Source organism: Myotis lucifugus, unplaced genomic scaffold (genome assembly GCF_000147115.1).
Source record: "Myotis lucifugus unplaced genomic scaffold, Myoluc2.0 scaffold_435, whole genome shotgun sequence".
Classification (NCBI taxonomy): Eukaryota; Metazoa; Chordata; class Mammalia; order Chiroptera; family Vespertilionidae; genus Myotis; species Myotis lucifugus.
The window spans coordinates 263,024-282,553 of NW_005871483.1; the positions used below are offsets into that span (position 1 = coordinate 263,024).

At 49.6% G+C, this 19,530-nt stretch overlaps 1 protein-coding gene and 1 long non-coding RNA gene across 2 annotated transcripts in view; one reads left to right on the top strand and one right to left on the bottom strand.

Moving 5' to 3' along the window:
- Positions 1-8,699: 8,699 nt before the first annotated feature.
- The window catches only part of LOC106699535, a 15,510-nt gene continuing 4,679 nt past the window's right edge, over positions 8,700-19,530 (bottom strand). The window contains exons 2-3 of the long non-coding RNA XR_002826286.1: positions 13,406-13,623; positions 8,700-8,738 (exon numbers count right to left, since the gene is read on the bottom strand). This is a non-coding gene — a long non-coding RNA (uncharacterized LOC106699535). The remainder of the gene's footprint in view (positions 8,739-13,405; positions 13,624-19,530) is intronic.
- LOC102420821 lies at positions 15,300-18,883 on the top strand. Its single transcript, XM_006102847.3, has 3 exons — positions 15,300-15,751; positions 17,016-17,130; positions 18,218-18,883. The coding sequence occupies exons 1-3, from the start codon at positions 15,340-15,342 to the stop codon at positions 18,318-18,320; spliced, it is 630 nt and encodes a 209-aa protein (XP_006102909.2). The 5' UTR covers positions 15,300-15,339; the 3' UTR covers positions 18,321-18,883.

Genomic DNA, 19,530 nt, shown 5'->3' on the forward strand with positions numbered 1-19,530 from the left:
TAATCATCTGGTATGGGTGGGTTGTTAACGAATGCAGAGATTACTAAACTCAGTTGGTCAGGGTGGGGCCCAAGCTCCCAGGTATGTGCTGGCCTAATAACCAGGATGGGGACATTGAAGTGTTTAAGGTGCCAGTGAAGTACTTTTCTTACTCCCACTGTCTAAGGCAGCCTGGGCAAACTACGGCCCGTGGGCCAGATCCGGCCCGTTTGAAATGAATAAAACTAAAAAAAAAAAAAGACCGTACCCTTTCATGTAATGATGTTTACTTTGAATTTATATTAGTTCACACAAACACTCCATCCATGCTTTTGTTCCGGCCCTCCTGTCCAGTTTAAGAACCCATTGTGGCCCTCGAGTCAAAAAGTTTGCCCACCCCTGCTCTAAGGGATGGAGAACTTGAGTGGCTTGGCAACTCATTTAACCCTTTACTTCACTGACTCTAAGAGAGAGTAGTCAGATTGCCTTCTCTTTCAAGGACTAAGAATAGAATGGGTAAAAAGCGTCAATCCACATACTAGTCAAGTTTGCTCAGATGTGGTTAGCAGCACACACACACTTCTCTATGGTGGAGACCAACTGCCTGAATTCTCTAAATATGAACCATCTCCAGGTGCCGGGCTCGCTTATTTTTGTTTTTTGGAGTTGTTGTTTTGGGGTTTGTTTTCAGTGAGAATGAGCTGGCTCAGATATAGCCTGCCTGCATGGTTTTTGCTGTCACCAGGAATCCTCAGCAAAGTGACAGCATGCACTTGCTGGTGACTCTGCAAAAGAGCCAGGCTGTGTGGCCTCAGGCTTGTCATCCATCCCCTGCCCGGCCTGGGTGAGCTGGGTGCTGAGAGCATGCAGGAGAATGAGAGGAAACGCCAGGTGTTTGATGAGGCCTTTGCAACACTTATGGTTGAAAAACAAGCAATAAACAACAAGCAAAAAAACAGAGAAGGAGGACTTACTTGACCAGATACCATGACTTGTTCTGAGTTCTGCATGAGACAATAGAAAAGGTGACCAATGGAATGAAACAAGAAAGTCCAGAAACAGAACCACATATGGGTGAAGCCGGGGTATGTAATTATCTGTCATGTCAATGGGGAGAGAAGAGACTTCAAAAATTAGGCCTGTGAAAATGGCAATCCATAGGGCAGAAAAGATTTCATTGGATCCTTACATTACACCATATACAAAAATAACTCCAGATGGTGGTGAAAGGTTAAAAATAAGTTTTTAAAAATTTAATAGAAAATCTTAATAGAAATATTGATTAAAACACAAAAACATTGCCTATAAAAGACTGATAAAAAATTTTGGCTTTGGGCATGGCCATGTAACTTTCTTGAGCCAATAGAATGTGAGCAGATATGACATGTGCCCGGCAGAAGTTTTAAAAGCACTGCCAATCCTCTTACTCCTGGACCCTCGGCCTGAAGAATGACATATCTCCTAAGTGAGAGCCATTCTGTTAGTCCGGGCCCGGGAGGGGAAGACATGGAGCCAGGACTTGACCCACAGCTTGAGGCAGAAATGCAGTTGACCTGCAGACTTGAGAGCAAAAAAGAAATGTTTCTTTCATGCGCCACTGATATTTTGGGTTTGCTTGTTATTGCAGCAAGAGCTGACCAATATGGAAACTAGTACCTTGAAGTGGGGTGCTGTGCTAACCAACGAATAAAATGTGTGGTTTGGCTTTGGGGCTAAGTGGCAGACAGCAAGGAAGCTATCACAGGGGCTGGGAAAAATGGCAGCCTGTGCTACACAGTCATGAAACGATTGGTAAAACAGTCATGTGATCATTTAGAAGGCAGAAAATATACCTACTGAATTTATGGCTTTGGGAGAAGTAGTTTTGAAACAGAATATTGTTAGTGTGAGTTAGTTGTTACTATTTCATAAGAGACAAAAAAGTGATGACAGGTAAAAACTGGTTCCTTTGCAAGCATAGAAACTGGAAGGGAACATAGAAAGTCTAGAAATCCTGGGGTTTACTGTGTTGAAAGGAACAATCATCTCTCATTTTCAACCTCTAAGAAGTAAAATAGTCTCAAAATAGGGCATAGCTTTAGGGGCAAAGCTCAAAACAAGGCATGGCTATGAACACTCAGCCTTAAGGTCAAGACCAAATCAAGGGCATGGCCATTACTCCCTTTGTTAAGATCTCCAAGGAGATTAAGACAGTCCCGGGGAATCCTGTTCATTGAACAAAACGACTCATGGAAAGGAAACTGGATGTCATAAAGCCTAGCAGTGCCCAAGTACCTGAAATTATGTGGAGAGAGAGGAGGGCAGGGGCCATGTCTCAAAGCGAACTGTGAGTTTAGCTACTGACACTTCAAAAAAGTTTTTGAGAGAGTGTATTGCCCAAAGTGCTCCAGTCTAGATTAAATAAGGCTGACTTTTCAGAACACAAAATGATCTTGAGCCTCAACAGCTACAGGCAGGAAGCAGGCTGATGATGTCGATAAAAAAACAAAAATACACAGAAGAAAAATGGCAAAAAACAGGAACAGATATTTCAGAGAAGAGGAGGCCCCTGTGGCTGGTAGACCAGTGAAGAAATACTTAGCCTCATTACTGGTCAGGGAAACCCAAATCCAGATGAGGAAGATATCTTAATTCAAAATGATTTGGTTAGAAAAAAAGGAAACTCGACAATACCAAGTGTTGGAGGGACTGTGGTCGACAGGTCTTGTAGGCATTGCTGGTATTTTTATGTAGCTACTTTGGAAAATAAATGGAACTATCTCGTAACAGTGAATTTCTTAAACCAGCAATTTCACAGGTTTCTATATACCTCATAGAAGTCTTGCTTATACAAAAATGGTCATAGCTGCACTGTTTATGATGACAGGAATCTGGAGAAAAACTCAAATGCCACCAAGAGGGAGCGGATGAATAAACTAGTAGTACACTAACCCGATGGAATATCACACAGCAGTTAAAACAATGAATTGCAGTGACACTCAGTCATATGGATGTTCGTTAACAAAATACTATTGGGCAAAACAACAAGTCACTACAGTTATAAACAGCATGATCCCCTTTTAATAAAGTAAAAATATCTACATTTTAGAAATACATGAATTCAGGGTGTTGGTTACATTGGGTTGGAGGAGTCAGGGAGAATGGTGTGGAGGGAAACTACATTAGAAGTAGTTATGGGAGAAACCAAGATGGCGGCATAGGTAAACACCGGAGATTGCTGCCTCGCACAACCACTTCAAAAATACAACTAAAAGATGGCACGGACATCATCCAGAACCACAGTAAGGCTGGCTGAGTGGAAATTCTACAACTAGAAGGAAAGAGAAAAGCATAACGAGACTCAGAGGAGGTGCGGTGCAGAAGTAAAATACAAAGGCGCGGAGGTGCATGCGAGGAGGGCTGGCGGCTGAGGACACGGTTGTCTTTTTCAATCGGGAGGGAGTCTCAAGCTCTGAGCTCCAGTTCCAGGCGAGTCTCTGGGGACCCAGACACATACGGGAGAAACGGGACTGTCTGGCATCAGTCGGAGCTCGAGGGCAGCTTTCTCTCAGAGGTGCTCGCAGGAGTGCCTGGACACTGAAAAGCGGGGCCTCTGAGGGCAAGACTGAGAGCAGCTATAACTGCTCGCTCTGCCCTGTTGATCCCCTGGGACCCCGCCCCGCCCAAGCCCTGCAGGGAGGCTTTTGCATATGAAAGGCCCAGCCCTTTGCAATCTGAAAATTACTTAACAAACTGCAGCTGGCCCAAGGCCCACAGCAACTTGCATTCCTTCACAGCTGGCTTCTGCTGGGTAGCCTCAGGCAGAGGCTAGATTAGCACCTCCTTAGAGATCCATTCTCCCACTGCAAAAACAGCTGATTCTCACAGCCAATTGGCCTGGAGGTCAACCCCTCCCAGTGTTACCTACAACAATCAAGGCTTAACTACAACAAGACTGTGCACAAAGCCCACAAGGGGGTGCACCAAGAGTGTCCACCTCAGGTAATTGGGGAGGCTGAGCCACTGGGCCCTATAGGACACCTAGCACAGAAAGCCACTCTATCAACACAGGGAAGCATAAAAAATGCAGAGACAAAGAAACAGGACACAAATGACAGAAATGGAGGAAAGCCAACCACTGAATATAGAGTTCAAAACCACACTTTTAAGGTTTTTCAAGAATTTTCTAGAAACCGCCGATAAACTTAATGAGACCCTCAAAAAGTCTGGTGAGACTGCCGATAAATGTAGTGAGACCCTCAAGAAATCTAGTGAGACCCTCGATGTTATGATAAAGGACCAACTATAAATTAAGCATACACTGACTGAAATAAAGAATATTATACAGACTCCCAACAGCAGACCAAAGGATCGCAAGAATCAAGTCAAAGATTTGAAATATGAAGAAGCAAAGAAAAACCCAACCGGAAAAGCAAAATGAAAAAAGAATCCAAAAATACGAAGATAGTGTAAGGAGCTTCTGGGACAGCTTCAAGCGTACCAACATCCGAATTATAGGGGTGCCAGAAGAAGAGAGAGGGCAAGATATTGAAAACCTATTTGAAGAAATAATGACAGAAAACTTCCCCTACCTGGTGAAAGAAATAGACTTACAAGTCCAGGAAGCGCAGAGAACCCCAAACAAAAGGAATCCAAAGAGGACCACACCAAGACACATCATAATTAAAATGCCAAGAGCAAAAGACAAAGAGAGAATCTTAAAAGCAGCAAGAGAAAGACAGTCAATTACCTACAAGGGAGTACCCATACTACTGTCGGCTGATTTCTCAACAGAAACTTTGCAGGCCAGAAGGGAGTGGCAAGAAATACTCAAAGTGATGAATGCCAAGAACCTACAACCAAGATTACTTTATCCAGCAAAACTATCATTCAGAATTGAAGGTCAGATAAAGAGCTTCACAGATAAGGAAAAGCTAAAGGAGTTCATCACCACCAAACCAGTATTATATGAAATGCTGAAAGGTATCCTTTAAGAAGAGGAAGAAGAAGAAAAAGGTAGATACAAATGTTGAACAACAAATACACATCTATCAACAAGTGAATCTAAAAATCAAGTGAATAAATAATCTGATGAACAGAATAAACTGGTGAATATAATAGAATCAGGGGCATAGAAAGGGAGTGGACTGACTATTCTTGGGGGGGAAAGGGGTGTGGGAGATGCGGGAAGAGACTGGACAAAAATCAGGAACAGATATTTCAGAGAAGAGGAGGCCCTTGTGGCTGGTAGACCAGTGAAGAAATACTTAGCCTCATTACTGGTCAGGGAAAACCAATAGGTAAGGGCTGGGGGGGGGGGGGGGTAAGGGCAGAGGGTGGGAGGGGAACCAGGTGGAGGGGAGCTATGGGGGGAAAAAAGAGGAACAACTGTAATAATCTGAACAATAAAGATTAAATTTTTTTTTAAAAAGTAGTTATTGTCCAGGCGCTAGCTTTTGTTTTGAGTGATTGGTTCACATGCGTTTATGGCATTATTAAAAAGAACTGGAACTTTTAAAAACAGATTGTTTTGATTGCTTTTTTAAAATATTTTTTATTTTGTTTTATTGCTTAAAGTATTACAAAGAGTATTACATATGTCTTTTTTAATATTTTTTTTAATTTTGTGATTGCTTTTTTTTTTAAAAGTCATAGACTATGAGAGCTATGGATTCTTAGAAGTTGGTTAGTTCTATTCCCTTTTTCCCCAAATAGAGAAAACGGAGGCCCAGATCAGACCCAAGTTACACAGTTCTTGAGTGGCTCAATCCAGCTGCTCTTGTCTCAGTGCAACATAGGCCAACCACGGCGTCACACTTCCTCTTCTCTCCCCCACACCTAACCCATGTCAGTCCTGTGGCAACACACCCGGGTCCGTCCCCTTTGCACACCCCGTGCCAGTGGAAACCACCCTCTTTCCCGCCTGCTCTTCTGCTACGGACGCCTCCATTCTCTGTTGCTCTGTTTCTCAGCTGTCTTCCCAACGCCCTTAGATTAAAATGTAAGCTCATCATGGCCTGCCAGGCTTCACGTGAGCTGGTCCCTGCCGTCCTCACAGACGTCATGTCCTACACGCATGCCCCACAGGCTTTATACGCCATTCTCACTGACTCCTTCTGGAATGTAGCAGATGCTGCCAGTGCCCAGCTCACGTCCCTCAGCCAGGCCTTCCACCAACTGGCTTCAGCCATGGCAGACGCCCTGCCCATGAGCAGTGGGCAGAGGTGCCAGGGAGAGCCCTCACCAAGGACTGACGGGCTTTGGAGTATAAGTACCCCCATTCCTGCACTTCTCAGTGGGATAACTCAGGGGTGAGCTCTGCACTGTTTCCCAGTGTCACTGGGAGATGCCATTGCAGTCACCTGCAATGGAGCTGACTCGATTATTTTTTATTGGCAAATCCTTTCTTAAGTCCTTCCCCATCTTGCTTTTGCCCCCCCCACTGCTCCTTTCCTGCACCTCCCAAGTAAACCATTTTCACTGAAATCTTGGCCTTGCGTCTTATTCAGGGGGCGGTGTAGACTGAGTTAGCTTTTGCACTCACCATCCTCTCTGCCGGGCGTATTCCATCCTGTCATTCAGGTCTCAGCTCAGGTGCCATCTCTTGAATCCCACCCCAACCCCAACTAATCAGACCCTTTGTTATATCTCTTCATTGACTTATCCTATTTGAAATGATATTGCTTATATAATTAGCTTGAAAATGGTGTCTCTCCCCGAGGGTGTTAGCTCTACAGGGTAAGTGCCTTGTGTATTGTGGCTCCCAACACATTGGGGAGTGCCTGGCCCATAGTAGGCATCCTTTAAACATCCATTTACTTCGTGAATGAGAGGTTTTTTGCTGGGAGGGATGTCCGATACTGCATCAGGACTAAGATTTACAGCAGCGGTTTGAGTCCACGCGTTTGTAATTGGCACAGCAATTGCTGGTGTGTGCATGGAGACTGCTATTGTGTTTTGGAGCAGTTGATTCTCTTCCATGGGTTTAATCTGCTTCGAATGACTTTGAAATGATCGCAATTGCTCTGCTAATTACAATCCCGATAAACTCCATGAAAGCCTATCTTGGAAGTGCTTCCAGCCCAATAACACTGTTAGAAAGAATTACCTACAGTTGAAAGTAAGAAAACCACGTTTATTTAATAACAGTCTTCAATTCAACTTGCCTTTCCATTGATGTACCTGAATTAGTAAAGCCAGACTGCATTTAGTGTATGTGCTGCCGAAGCAAGCACAGCCAGACTGCATTTAGCTGTGTACTTACTGTACTTACAGGGGTGAGACGCTGACAAGGCTTACCCCCAGACATGCAGATGTGGAGGCCAGAAAGAAAGGCTCCATGTGCAGTCCTTTGGCAAAAGCTCATTTCTTAGGTGGCCTGGTCCATCTCCTGTTCACCTGGCATGGACCCGCTTCAGCAAGGGACTAGCGGTCTTTTAGACTCAGGGTCCTGCAGACCAGAAAGATGGCCCCAGGGACTGGGACTGCCTAGGGCAGTGGTCGGCAGACTCATTAGTCAACAGAGCCAAATATCAACAGTACAACAATTGAAATTTCTTTTGAGAGCCAAATTTTTTAAACTTAAACTATATAGGTAGGTACATTGTTATTAACTTAATTAGGGTACTCCTAAGGCTTAGGAAGAGCCACACTCAAGGGGCCAAAGAGTCAGCTAATCTGAGTTCTTGGACAAATTCTCTGCACTTCAGTTTCCTCATTTATAAAGTGGGACTGTAAGAGATCAGACAGGCTAGCACATGTGAAGGGCTGTGAGCCATGCCCAGAGCACAGGAATGTCACCTATTAGCTATTCCACAGAGGCTGGAACAGCAGGATTAAGGGATGGATGGAGGACAAGGAGCCTCTAACCAAATCGCAGAAGTAGCGGACATATAGGTTGAAAGCGAACCAGGAGGGGCACCCATCATAGAAGTCACAGCAAGAGGATGTTTCCAGGGGCGTCAACAGGGTCAGTGGTGCTGAGCGGTCAGGCAAGACCGTAGCCAAGAGTACCTTGGATTTAGGCACAAGTTGGTCACCGGGACTGTAGCCACTGCCGTTCTGGTGATGTGATAGAGAGGCCAGTTCTCAGCATATTGAAAATGTGGGCCGGGAGGAAATGAAGAGAATGGCGTGAAATGTTTCAGTTTGGCTGGGAAGGGAGACAAGCGAGAGGAGGCGGTGGTACAGCCATGGTAAGGTTAGTAGCAATCTTCTTTGCCGGATACACATTCCATCCGGCTGTGCTATCTCCTGTGAGGCTCATCAGGGGGACAGGTTAGGACCCATAACTTACAGATGAGGCCACTTATGTAGACAGAGTTGGGACCAAACCATTTCTTCTCCCTCCACCCCACGCTGGTGTGATTATGTGCAAGAGGGAAGGAGGCAAGGGTGTGATTAGTGCATTTAGCTGCTTTATCACACCTGCATATCAAAGGACACATCCGGTGAAGAGGAATTGAGCCATTGGCAGAGGAGGGTGGTGATCGATTCCTTTAATTCCTTTAACCCATCCTGCTGCATGACACTCTATCAGTGTGGGAAGAGAAATCTTTGGTTGCAGGAAGTTCTAGCTACAAACAGTGGGGCAGGCTAGACTCCAGGCCCACAGAAAGGACACTGTCTCTTTTTCATATTTCCTCTTCTCCACAATCCCTTCTCTGCCACCTGAGATGTGTCTGGCTGGCAGGTGCCCTGGCCTTTGACCCTGCTGTTGCAGAGTTGCGGGGGGCGGGGGAGGGGGGGACTTGAAGGTCGATGTGTCACTTGGAGCAATGCTGGTGAGGAGTGAAATACATTTGGGGAGTAAGTTTATGTCAAGGACTTTGGAATGATAAAACCGTAGTGGCAGGACTTTGGAAAGTCACCTTCCAAACCAGGGCTGGGAGACCCAGAGTGGGCAGAGGGAGATTCCAGGGAGTAAACTGAGGGGTGTCCGTCTAACACAGTGGTTCTCAACCTTCCTAATGCCGCGACCCTTTAATACAGTTCCTCATGTTGTGGTGACCCCCAACCATAAAATTATTTTCGTTGCTACTTCATCACTGTAATTTTGCTACTGTTATGAATCGTAATGTAAATATCTGATATGCAGGATATATTTTCATTGTTACAAATTGAACGTAATTAAGCATAGTGATTAATCACAAAAATAATATGTAATTATATATGTGTTTTTCGAAGGTCTTAGGCGACCCCTGTGAAAGGGTCGTTCGACCCCCAAAGGGGTCACGACCCACAGGTTGAGAACTGCTGGTCTAACATGAAGCAGACACGTGGCAGGAGGGCTGATGGCCAGGACAGCCCACAGGGTACATGGCCCCTGCGGTCTCTGCTGTCCCGCTCTGGAAAGTCTTAGTCTTTGAACAAGGGACCCCTCATTTTCATTTTGCTCTAGACCCGGGCAGCTATGTGAGCCATTCTTATCAGGGGCACAGGGTTGGTGGAACATACGAACTGCAGGCGCTGGCTAGGTCTGGCCAACAGCAGCCTGACTTCATATGCCAACTTGGTCCTAAAACTCCCCAGCTCGGAGAAAGCTAGGCCACCAGCCACAGTTGAGCCACAGGACCTGGCCAATTTAGATCACTTCTTAGAGCAGCTGTAACGCTGCCTCGGATACACCAACTGGGCAGGAGGAGCACATACCACTCTCAGACACCATAATTAAGGAGCCAGGCCTGTGCTGGACTCCTTTCCGCATAGTTCCGTATTATTTCCCAATAATCCTGAGATTCAGAGATAATGACTCAGAGGTTCAGGAAGGCGATCGGTGTTGGCCAGGTGCTAGTAAGTGGTGCTGTGGATTAAAATGCAGGTGCCTGGACCCCAAGTCCAGTGCTTGCCCACTAGCAGGGGTGGGAACCTTTTTTCTTCCAAGGTCCATTTGGATATTTATAACATCATTTGCAGACCATACAAAATTATCAACTTAAAAATTAGCCTGCTCTATTTGGTCAAACATTTAATTAATTTACTGCTTAATGCCTTGTCAGACCAAATGATTTTTGGGGCCTTATATGGCCAGCGGGATGGACACTCCCCACCCCTGCACCAGAGGACAGAGGTGATGGCCAGGATACCTGAATGTCAGTGTATCCAAGGCCTGGCCCCAGTTCTGAGGGGTGAGCTGTGTAAGCTCAGTGCACTCTCTGTGGTCTGATCAGCTCACTCCACAGCCCAGGACACATATGGCAATGGTGGCATCTCTCGGTGTAGGCCAACTCTGAGCTGAGCCTGGGAACAAAGCTGTGGGTACAGGGTGTACTGGGAACTGTGTTGTGGGTTGTGGTGGGACCCAGGCTATCCATCTGCCTCCCCAGAGAGAGAAGGGCTCCTCGGGGGACTTTCCCAACAGGCTGTGGGTGTGACTGAATCATGGTGGCCTTGTTGGGTTTGGTGGGCATACTTTGGAGTCAGATTGCTGCCACTTCCTGCCCCTGCTCTGCAAGGTGGAAAGGCTGGGGTGCTTTTCCCACCATTTCCTGCAAAGTTGGCACCGTGCCCTGACCTCCAGATGGGCTGTGGGAATCCTCCAGGGCTTCCCAGCATCCTCGGGGCCCGGTCATGCCCACCTTCTCCTTCTGGCTTCAGCCCAGCTCTCCGGACCTGAGCACAAAGCCAGGAAATCACAGAGGCCGAGCCCAGTGATTTATCTTCAGGCTGCCGTCACTGGGGCCCCATGTGGCAACTCACTTTTCCTTTCTGGGCCTCCTGCTCCTCATCTCTCAAGTGAGATGACCCACCCCGATTCCTCCTAGGGGCTCTTCCTGCTCCGTGGGGAATGGGGCCCGGCTGGTGTGGCTCAGAGGTTGAGTATCAACCTATGAACCAGAAGGTCATGCTTTGATTCCTGGTCAGGGCGCATGCCTGGGTTGCAGGCTCGATCCCAAGTAGGGGTTGTGCCGGAAGCAACTGATCAAATATTCTCTTTCATCACTGATGTTTCTCTCTCTCCTTCTCTCTCTCTCTCTCCATATATATATATTATATATGAAAATGGGCCCTCTGGGCCCTGCTGCTCATTTTCTTTGGGACCTCTGGCAGGTAACTTTCTGTCTCTGTGCCTCAGTTTCTTCACCTGAAATGCAGGAGGGTTGCCTAACTCAGTGACTCTTTTCCCTGGAAGTGGGATGCATGTTAGGATTATTCGGGAACCTTTTATCAAAAGACATGTGCTTGAGCCCCACTCTGGAACTTCATATGCTGAGTCTAGGGCAGTGATGGCGAACCTATGACACGCGTGTCAGAGGTGACACGCGAACTCATTTTTTTGGTTGATTTTTCTTTGTTAAATGGCATTTAAATATATAAAATAAATATCAAAAATATAAGTCTTTGTTTTACTATGGTGGCAAATATCAAAAAATGTCTATATGTGACACGGCACCAGAGTTAAGTTAGGGTTTTTCAAAATGCTGACACGCCGAGCTCAAAAGGTTCGCCATCACTGGTCTAGGGCAATAGGAGTGCTTTGAAAAGCCTCCCCAGGGCGTCCCATCCCACCACTTCACTCCACCCGAAGTCCCCAGCCTGGGTGCCCTGGGACCCTCCGCAGTTTGGCCCAGTGACTCTGGGTCTCCAAGTGTGGGCAGACCCCTGCCCACCAGCCACCCTGGTGGAACTGGCCTTCGGGTCAGGCCTGTGATGCGGAGGGAGCCTTCCGGGAGTCACCTTCCCTTCCTGGCAGGGTCCAGGCAATAGAGCCTAACAGGCTGATCCCAGTCCCTGAGGCGTTTAGATCCCAGCTACCCCAGGAGCCGTGGGCCCAGCAAAATGCTTCCAGCTGAAACTTAGAAAGCACCAGGAAGTCGGGAGCTCAGAGAAGCCCGGTAGGCGGGACAGGGGTTTGGATTCAGAAAGCTTTTGTGATTCTGAGCTGTTTGGCCTTGAATCAAAACTATGCACCTTTTGAAGGCAGGGGAGGGTGGGTGGGAAGCATGTTTTTATGCTCCTTCACTGAAGAACCTCACCTGCCACCTCTCCTGGACTCTTTCACGTCTAAGTGTGACTTCATTCCTTGTCTTGCACAAGCCTTCAGTCCAAATCACAAATCTGACCACACCCCTATTCTGAATAAAAAATGGTTCATGGCCTTCCGCTGCCAAGAGAGTGCAAAAAGCCCTGCCAAGAGAGTCCGGTCCCAAGGCCCACGCTTGGTGATCAGGATCTTGTGAAGCCTGGCCCACAGCCCTGTCCCTGGGCTCCATGTTGAGCCACTCTGTACAGGCCTACAGACGAGTGAGGGGTGTGGCCCATCAGGCAATACAACGGCTAAAGGAGCAAGTCCCATTCACAGGGGGCCGGGCGGGGGGGAGCCCAGGTGAGCCGGCCTGCAGCTAGTCAGCCCGATGAGGCGGAAGGGAGAGTGAAGTTCCCATGTGTGGCCGCATTGTGTCGGACTGTGTAAGCGGGGACATTTGTCCTTCCTCTCGGGCACAGGGGCCTGAGTTGTTGTCAGCTCAGTAGCTCAGAGGCTGTGTCCACACACTGAAGAGCTGATGACTTTCTCTGGGCACCTGAAGGTTTGCTGTTGCTACAAAAGATGCTTAATGCCCCCTTCACGGTGTCACAAGAGCCAGACAAGAGAGGCCTCCTCCAAAAACAAAAGTGCTGAATGTGAGAGAGAAAATAGGGGGCAAAGGAACCCCAGCGGAGTGTAAGAGGCCCTGGAAAATGCGAGAAAGGGTTTTGAATCCCAAGGCGTTTGCACGCTGCGGGGCCTGACTGGGAGCTGGGCTTGTATTTGCAGGAGGCAGCTGGGGCCTGGTCCAGAGGTGGGAACCTATTTCATAAAAGATGACTGAGAAAACCTTTCTATGGGCACTTCCTGGTTCTCAAACGTCTAAAAAAGGGTTGTTCATAGAAACAACTGGCTCAGGGTTGCCTCTCGATCCATCCTAGGCCATTGTGACCCACCACATTCAAGTCCACGCATTTTATTGATGTACTGACTATTTGGCCCTCACCTTTCTGCCAGGGGCTAGAGAGGAAGAGGCCAGGCTGGGCTTGGGCAGACCGGTGTGTGGAGCACTAGGTCCTGCGTGAGAGGGTCTCAGCCAGTTCTCCTGGGGCCGGTGCTGAGGAGCCCAGAAGGGGAAGCATGACTAAGCTCTCTGTTCTCTCCTTCCCAGTCCTGGCTCCCAGTGACGGGGGAGGAGAAGTGAGTTTCTGGAGGGGCAGCCCCGTCCCCTTCTCGAGTGGGCCGGCTGTGTCCCCAAGAGAAGGGAAGAATTTCCTGGGTGACCACATCTGTCCTCTCCATGTCCCAAGTGACTCTAAAGGACCTACGGTTACAACAGTCAGCAGATTGGTCACATACCTTTGTCTCTTTTCTCTCCCAACCGCCCCCCCCCCCCAAACTGACAGTAAAGGAATTTTTAAAAGTACAATCTGCAAAGACAAAGAGACTAGGAGAGTGACAACAGCTAGTCATGTCTACTACCTCAAGTACTTTGTGGGCGGCAGGCCGCAGCTGGCGGGAGCATGGGAACCGATGGAGGTGGAGGTCAGATGTTCAGGTGGCCTGAGTGTCCATAGTCCCATCTCTGCAATACTTTTCAGTGTGACCTTGGGAAGTCAGTTTCCTCTTTCTGAGATGCCTTTTTTCCATCTGTAATATGAAGAGAATGTGCTGGATACATGATTCTTATCTTCTGGGGCCTGAATTACAAGTATAGGTACATAAGTTGTTGTTTTTTTAGTTTGTTATTTTTAATATATTTGTATTGATTTCAGAGAGTAAGAGAGAGATAGAAACATCAATGATGAGAGAGAATTATCATTCGGCTGCCTCCTGCATGCCCCCCACTGGGGATCAAGCCCGCAACCTGGGCATGTGCCCTGACCAGGAATCGAACTGTGACTTTCTATTTCATAGGATGACACTCAACCACTGAGCCATGCCAGCCCAGAGCGGTACTTAGGTTTTTTTATTTGTTTTTTGGTTTTTGTAAAAAATATATATTTTTGATTTCAGAGAGGAAGGAAGAGGAAGAGAGAGATAGAAACATCAATGATGAGAAGGAATCATTGATTGGCTGCCTCCTGCACATCGGACCAAGCCCGCAACCCAGGCATGTGCCCTTGACCGGAATCAAACCCAGGACCCTTCAGTCTGCAGGCTGACGCTCTATCCACTGAGCCAAACCAGCCAGGGCGGTACTTAGGTTTTGATTCTGGTTCTGAAACAAGGCCAAGACATCTTTCACCCAGGACACTTCCAGAGCCACTGTTGGCATATGGTCTTCCAGGCCCGTTCAACTCTGACACGCCAGGGCGCCCACCCAGGTGTTTCTCCGAAGAATGCACGGAGCAGAGGGGTGGCAGAGATCTGAGACCTTCATGGGGGAGATCCAGGCGTGGGGGTGGGGGCTCTTCAAAGGAGGCTGGATGGGAATAGCAGAAGGGTCTTCAAGGAGACAAGGCATTGGAAATGGGCAGAAAGTTCACAGAGGGAGACAGCGAGGAGGGCCCTGAGGGTGGAGGTTACAGCAGAAGCAAAGTCCTGGACACAGAAAAGCATGTGGCAAGTTCGGGAATCGAAAATATTGAGACACGCAGGAACCCAAGGAGACGTTCCAGGAGGAGCCACGAATGAGCAGCTTGAGCTTCGTGCACTTGACGATGGGAAGCCACTGCTGCCTTGTGAGCTAGAGAGTGCTCGGCCGCGCAGATCAGCCCGGCCCACACTCGATGAGCACAGAGTGCACGCTGGCCTCATGGTCTTAACCCTCAGATTCGGCCCAGCTCCTCTTTCTTGAGCATCTACTACGTGCTACTTATTGTAAGCACTGCGCACAGTGGCTTCATGACCTGGCCACTCCGTAGCTGTACAGTCGCATCTCTCCCAGCCATTTCCTCACTCCTGTCACTCCCCTGACACCCCACCCCCTACTCCAGCTCCACCTGGCATCTCTGAATGAATGTTCTCCATCTTGCCTCACAGCCCCTTCCTCTATTGGCATGCCCCATCCCATTCAGCCCTCCGTGGGAGACTGCTTGGTGAACATTCCCTGGGAGGTCTCTCTGATGCCTTCATCTCCCACTGTCCCGACACTGGGTGCCTTTTACTGTTTATCTGTGAGTCAAAGGGCAGCAGCTGGAGGTCAGGTGTGCATCTCAGTGATTTGCTGGAACAGGGCAAGCTGTCCGGTGATGAGATCATTGAAATGGGAAATATACAGGCAGGGCTCAAACATTGAGTCATATGCACAACAATGAGTCATATGCAACCATTCGCACATAGCACTGGATAGGTGACTGGGGCGAGTTAACGCAACTGCTGATTGGCAGAACTGGGGACCAAATGCACACGTGTCTTAGTCCTGGCCCAGAGCCCTTTAGCTGGGGACAGCGGCCGCATCCCTGGATGAAAAGATGTGGGATCAGAGAAGCCACAAGCAGGCCACTTCCTCTCACTCACTCTTCTCAGCTTCTCAGGGGGCAGCTCCTACTCACTTTGTCAAGATCCCTATCTGCTCCTGCACGTGGGAAGTTTCCAGGCACTTGCGCGTTGCATCCCTCAGAGGGGTGGGGAGGGCGTGGTCAACGTGGCCCTGGACCTGTGTGCCCACCTCTTCTCCCCATGACTTCCCCACCTGGGAGCACCCATTTCGCTCTATAAAAACCCTGGCCACGGCGGGATGGGGCACGGACAGCACTTGCTTCACCAGACTCGTGAGACCTCTCCAGAGAGACCCGAGCCAGCCCGCGATGAAGCTCACCACCACGGCCCTGGTGTGCCTGCTGCTGATGGGGACGTGGCTGCAGGATGGGGACAGCTGGAGCCGTGAGTGGGGCTGGCGTCCCTTAGCTTCACCTTGGGGAGGGCAGCAATGTGGGCAGGCACCCTGGGGTTGCAGACAGAGCTCACCCTACACTCCCTGCCTCCATCTCGCCTGCTCCGGGAAGAATTCTTCTGGAAGAGGGGGAATGGGTGGGGCACAGGGCCCGTAGGAGAACCAGGAGTTTGGGCAACCACAGACAGCTGAGCCACTCGCTCCTGCAAAAGGAGGCCCTGCCTCGTCCAGCCCCTGCAGACAGATGGAGGGGCTGTGAGGTTACTAGCTGGAGGCCTGAGGTCCAGAGGGGCCCTGGGTCTTGCCTCCACAAGGTAACAGATACAGGGCAGAGGTCAGGACCCGGGGCTGTGAGAGTTGGCCAGCCTTCGGCAAGTCACTGTACTTCTCAAACTCTGGTTTCCCCATCATTAACGTGGGACTGAGAATGTCTAACATCCAAGGCTGTTTAGAGAATGATAGATACACCAAAGGGGCTTTGTAAACAGTAAGACCAGGAGGAAGGAGCCAGGAGGGTGGGGTGTGGGCCGGGGTGTAGAAACAGGCAGGGTCGGGTGAGGGGTCAGGACAGAGCTGAGGACAGGGGGGCAGGGCATTCTGAGAGCCAGTGGGGGAGCTGACTTCCGTTGTCACTCTCTCAGTTTGAGCTCCTTGAACGGTGTCTAATTCTGCCCCAAGACCATAGTTGTCCTGCATGGGCCAGACTCACCAGGCCCCCAGGGCATGAGATTCTTGAACCCCAATGTTGGGGCAGAACCTCACGCGAGTGGTGGGATGTCAGAGGTGGAAGAGCCTTTAGAAACCAGTCTAGAGACTGGTTCATCTTACAGATGGGAGGTCTGGGGCCCCGGAGATCTTGCTCAAGGCCACCCACTGGTTTGTGGGGAGCTAAGATCTGAACCCCAGTGTCCTGACTCTGCCTAAACACAGAACTAGGTGGCTGGTGGGACAGTGCTGCCCCAGGGCCCTCCCAAAGCCTGAGCCTGTCCTGGAAGGGTTTTTTGTTTGTTGTTTTGATTTTTATTTTTTTTTTAGAGAGCGTGGAAGGGAGAGGGAAAGGCAGAGAGAAAAATCAATGTGAGAGAACACATGGATTGGTTGCACCCTTGACAGGGATTGAACCAGGGACCCTTTGGTCTGCAGGCTGACACCCTATCCACGGAGCTAAACCGGCCAGGGCGGTTTTTGTTGTTGAAAGAGAGAAAAGAAAGCCAGGTTGACGAAATGTGAACCATTTTTGTGTCTCTCTTCTAGTGCACGTGTCGTCTTCCAATTGTTGCTTCACATCTGTAAAGAAAGCGATTTCCCCGAAGAGCATCCTGTGTTACAGAAACTCCAGTTCCTCCTGCTCCCACCAGGATCGTCTAATGTGAGTGCCATTCCCTGTTCAATTCCTGACTTCCCCTCCAGAGAACAGAAACCGCTACTGGAATTAGAAAAGCGGTCGCTAGATGGCGATGTCCCACCGGAGTAAGGTTTCTAAACCCTGGGAGCAAGGCCTTCAAAACCTGGGTGCAGAGCTGAGGGTGGGCGCCAGGGGGAGCTCCGCGCGTCCTCGCCTGCACCGGTGTGTTCCTGCAGTGACTAGTTTTTGGCGCTCCGAGGAGCCAAGTGTTCTATCCTAACACAGTAGTAAGGGAGTTGCCTACACGCTCCCGGTATGACTGCACAGCAAGAAGAGTGAGGGCGTCACGATTAGTGCCTGACTCCAGATTTGCCAGCCTCTAGCCTTGGGTGGCCTTGGGCAGGTGACTCTGCCCTGCATTCTCCTGGTGCTCCTTTGCAGTCCTGCCTGTGAGGTGGAGTACACACCATAGCTGCATCCAGGTCGTTATCACCTTGTCGCTCGGTGTCTAGAAGGCACTTTCGTGTATACTGTCTTGGTTAATCATCTTGGGGTCACATATTTTCATTATCATGAAAACTGAGGTTCAGGGAGGTAGAGAGAGTTGTCTGAGATCACCCAGATAATAAAGGGCAGAACTGGTCTACTTGGTCCATGGCCAAGCTTAGGAGCCAGGAGGGTGGGGTGTGGGAGGGGGCAGATCAGAAAAGACACACACACATACACACACACACACCCTTAGAATGACTGAGCGTCCCTAACTGAGCGTCCCTAACGTACAGACAGGGGAAAAGATAGCGCAGAGAAGCCCTCCAAGATCCCCAGGAGGGGAATTTTCCATGCCTGCTAATCCTCAGGATGTTGACAGCCTTCAGCTCCACCCTGACGCACCGGGGAAAATCTCAGGGAAAGGGGCGCAGGAAAGGCCGTTTAAGAAGCTCCCCTGAAGTGTGGGTGCGCCCCCGGTAAGCCCGCCACGGGTCTGGCGCAGTGACTGCACCTGTTAGAGAGACAGCAGCGTAGGGGCACCCAGCAGTAAGCAAGCAGGGGCAAGGGGACTCGTGTGGTGCCTGGTGGGTGACTCGATGCCTTTTCGGTTCTCTGCCCATAGATTCAAATTGAGAGGAGGCAAGAAGAGCTGTGCCTTGAAGACAGACAAATGGGTTACCGCTGTCTTACGGAAGATAAAACCCTGCTTGCCTACGGAAATGTGATCTGGCTCCTTTCTACCCTGGACTCCGGAGGCCTCCTGGCTTTACCTGCCCCCACCCCCACCCCTCCACCCTCCACCTGTTCTGCGCCAACATTGCTAGGCCACGGAGGGTCTGGTGGGTTGTCACACTTCACATATTTAAACTACAGAATCCTTGATTTCTGCCTCCCTGTGCCTCTCAGACCCTACAGGGATCTCAGGTTGCAAAGGTGATTGGCACTGAGGGTCTGGGGCCAGCGACTGGAGGGTGGGGGAGCACGGGAGACATGTTGCACCTGGTGCCAAGGGGACTGACTTCTTGTCAATAAGAGTCAATAAGTCAGAGGTGGGGAACATCCGGCCTGTGGGCCTTATAAGGCCCCTGAAATCATTGGGTCTGGCCCTGCCAAAGCATTAGGGGTGAATTAATTAAATGTTTGACCAAATTTAGCAAGCTAATTTGTTGATAATTTTGTATGGCCCGAAAATGATGTTACAAATATACAAATGGCCCTTGGCAGAAAAAAAAAATCTCCCCTCCCATCTCCCCACCCCGCATCCTCCAATAAATGATTGACTCCTCTCTGCTGACTGTCTTTGTCCTGGGGGTAGGCGCTGACTCAAGCTGTGATGTAGCTTCTCTCTTTCCAGGTTGGTGGTGGGGGAAGGCACCGTGCAGCAGCAAGTGGGGCCCAGGGCTGCGTCCACATGTGGGTGCAGGACATCCTCCCTCCTGATAAGTGACTGCCTGACACAGCATGGCACAGGCACAGGAGCCCTCTCTCCCCAGACAGACCCTGTCACGTGGGTTAGCAGGGCATTCTCCTTGGGGAGGACCTGGGGGAGTGTCCAGCATGGGAGGGTCCAGGTCTGAGAGATGCCAACACAACTCACTTAGAGGAGGAGGCGGTGTTGGGGAGAGCAGGAGGCCCCTTGGTGCACTGGAAGGAGGGCAAGCACAGCTCCACCTTGTGTAACATGGGACTCGGGAGAACAGCAAGGGAGAAAGTACAGTCCATTCTGGGTCTCGGGATTGGCACCCTTTAAAGACCAGCTCGGTGGCTGTAGGGGAGGTCTCAGGTCCTGTGTCTCAGGGCTTCTCCCTCTTGCTCCAGCATTCAGCATGTCACACGGCCGGCCCACTCTTCTTAAACGGCCCCCTCCCCTCTGCCCCATGCTGCCCTGCTAGGCATTCCTCTCTCTGGACAGCTGTCTCATTCTCCTTGCAGCTC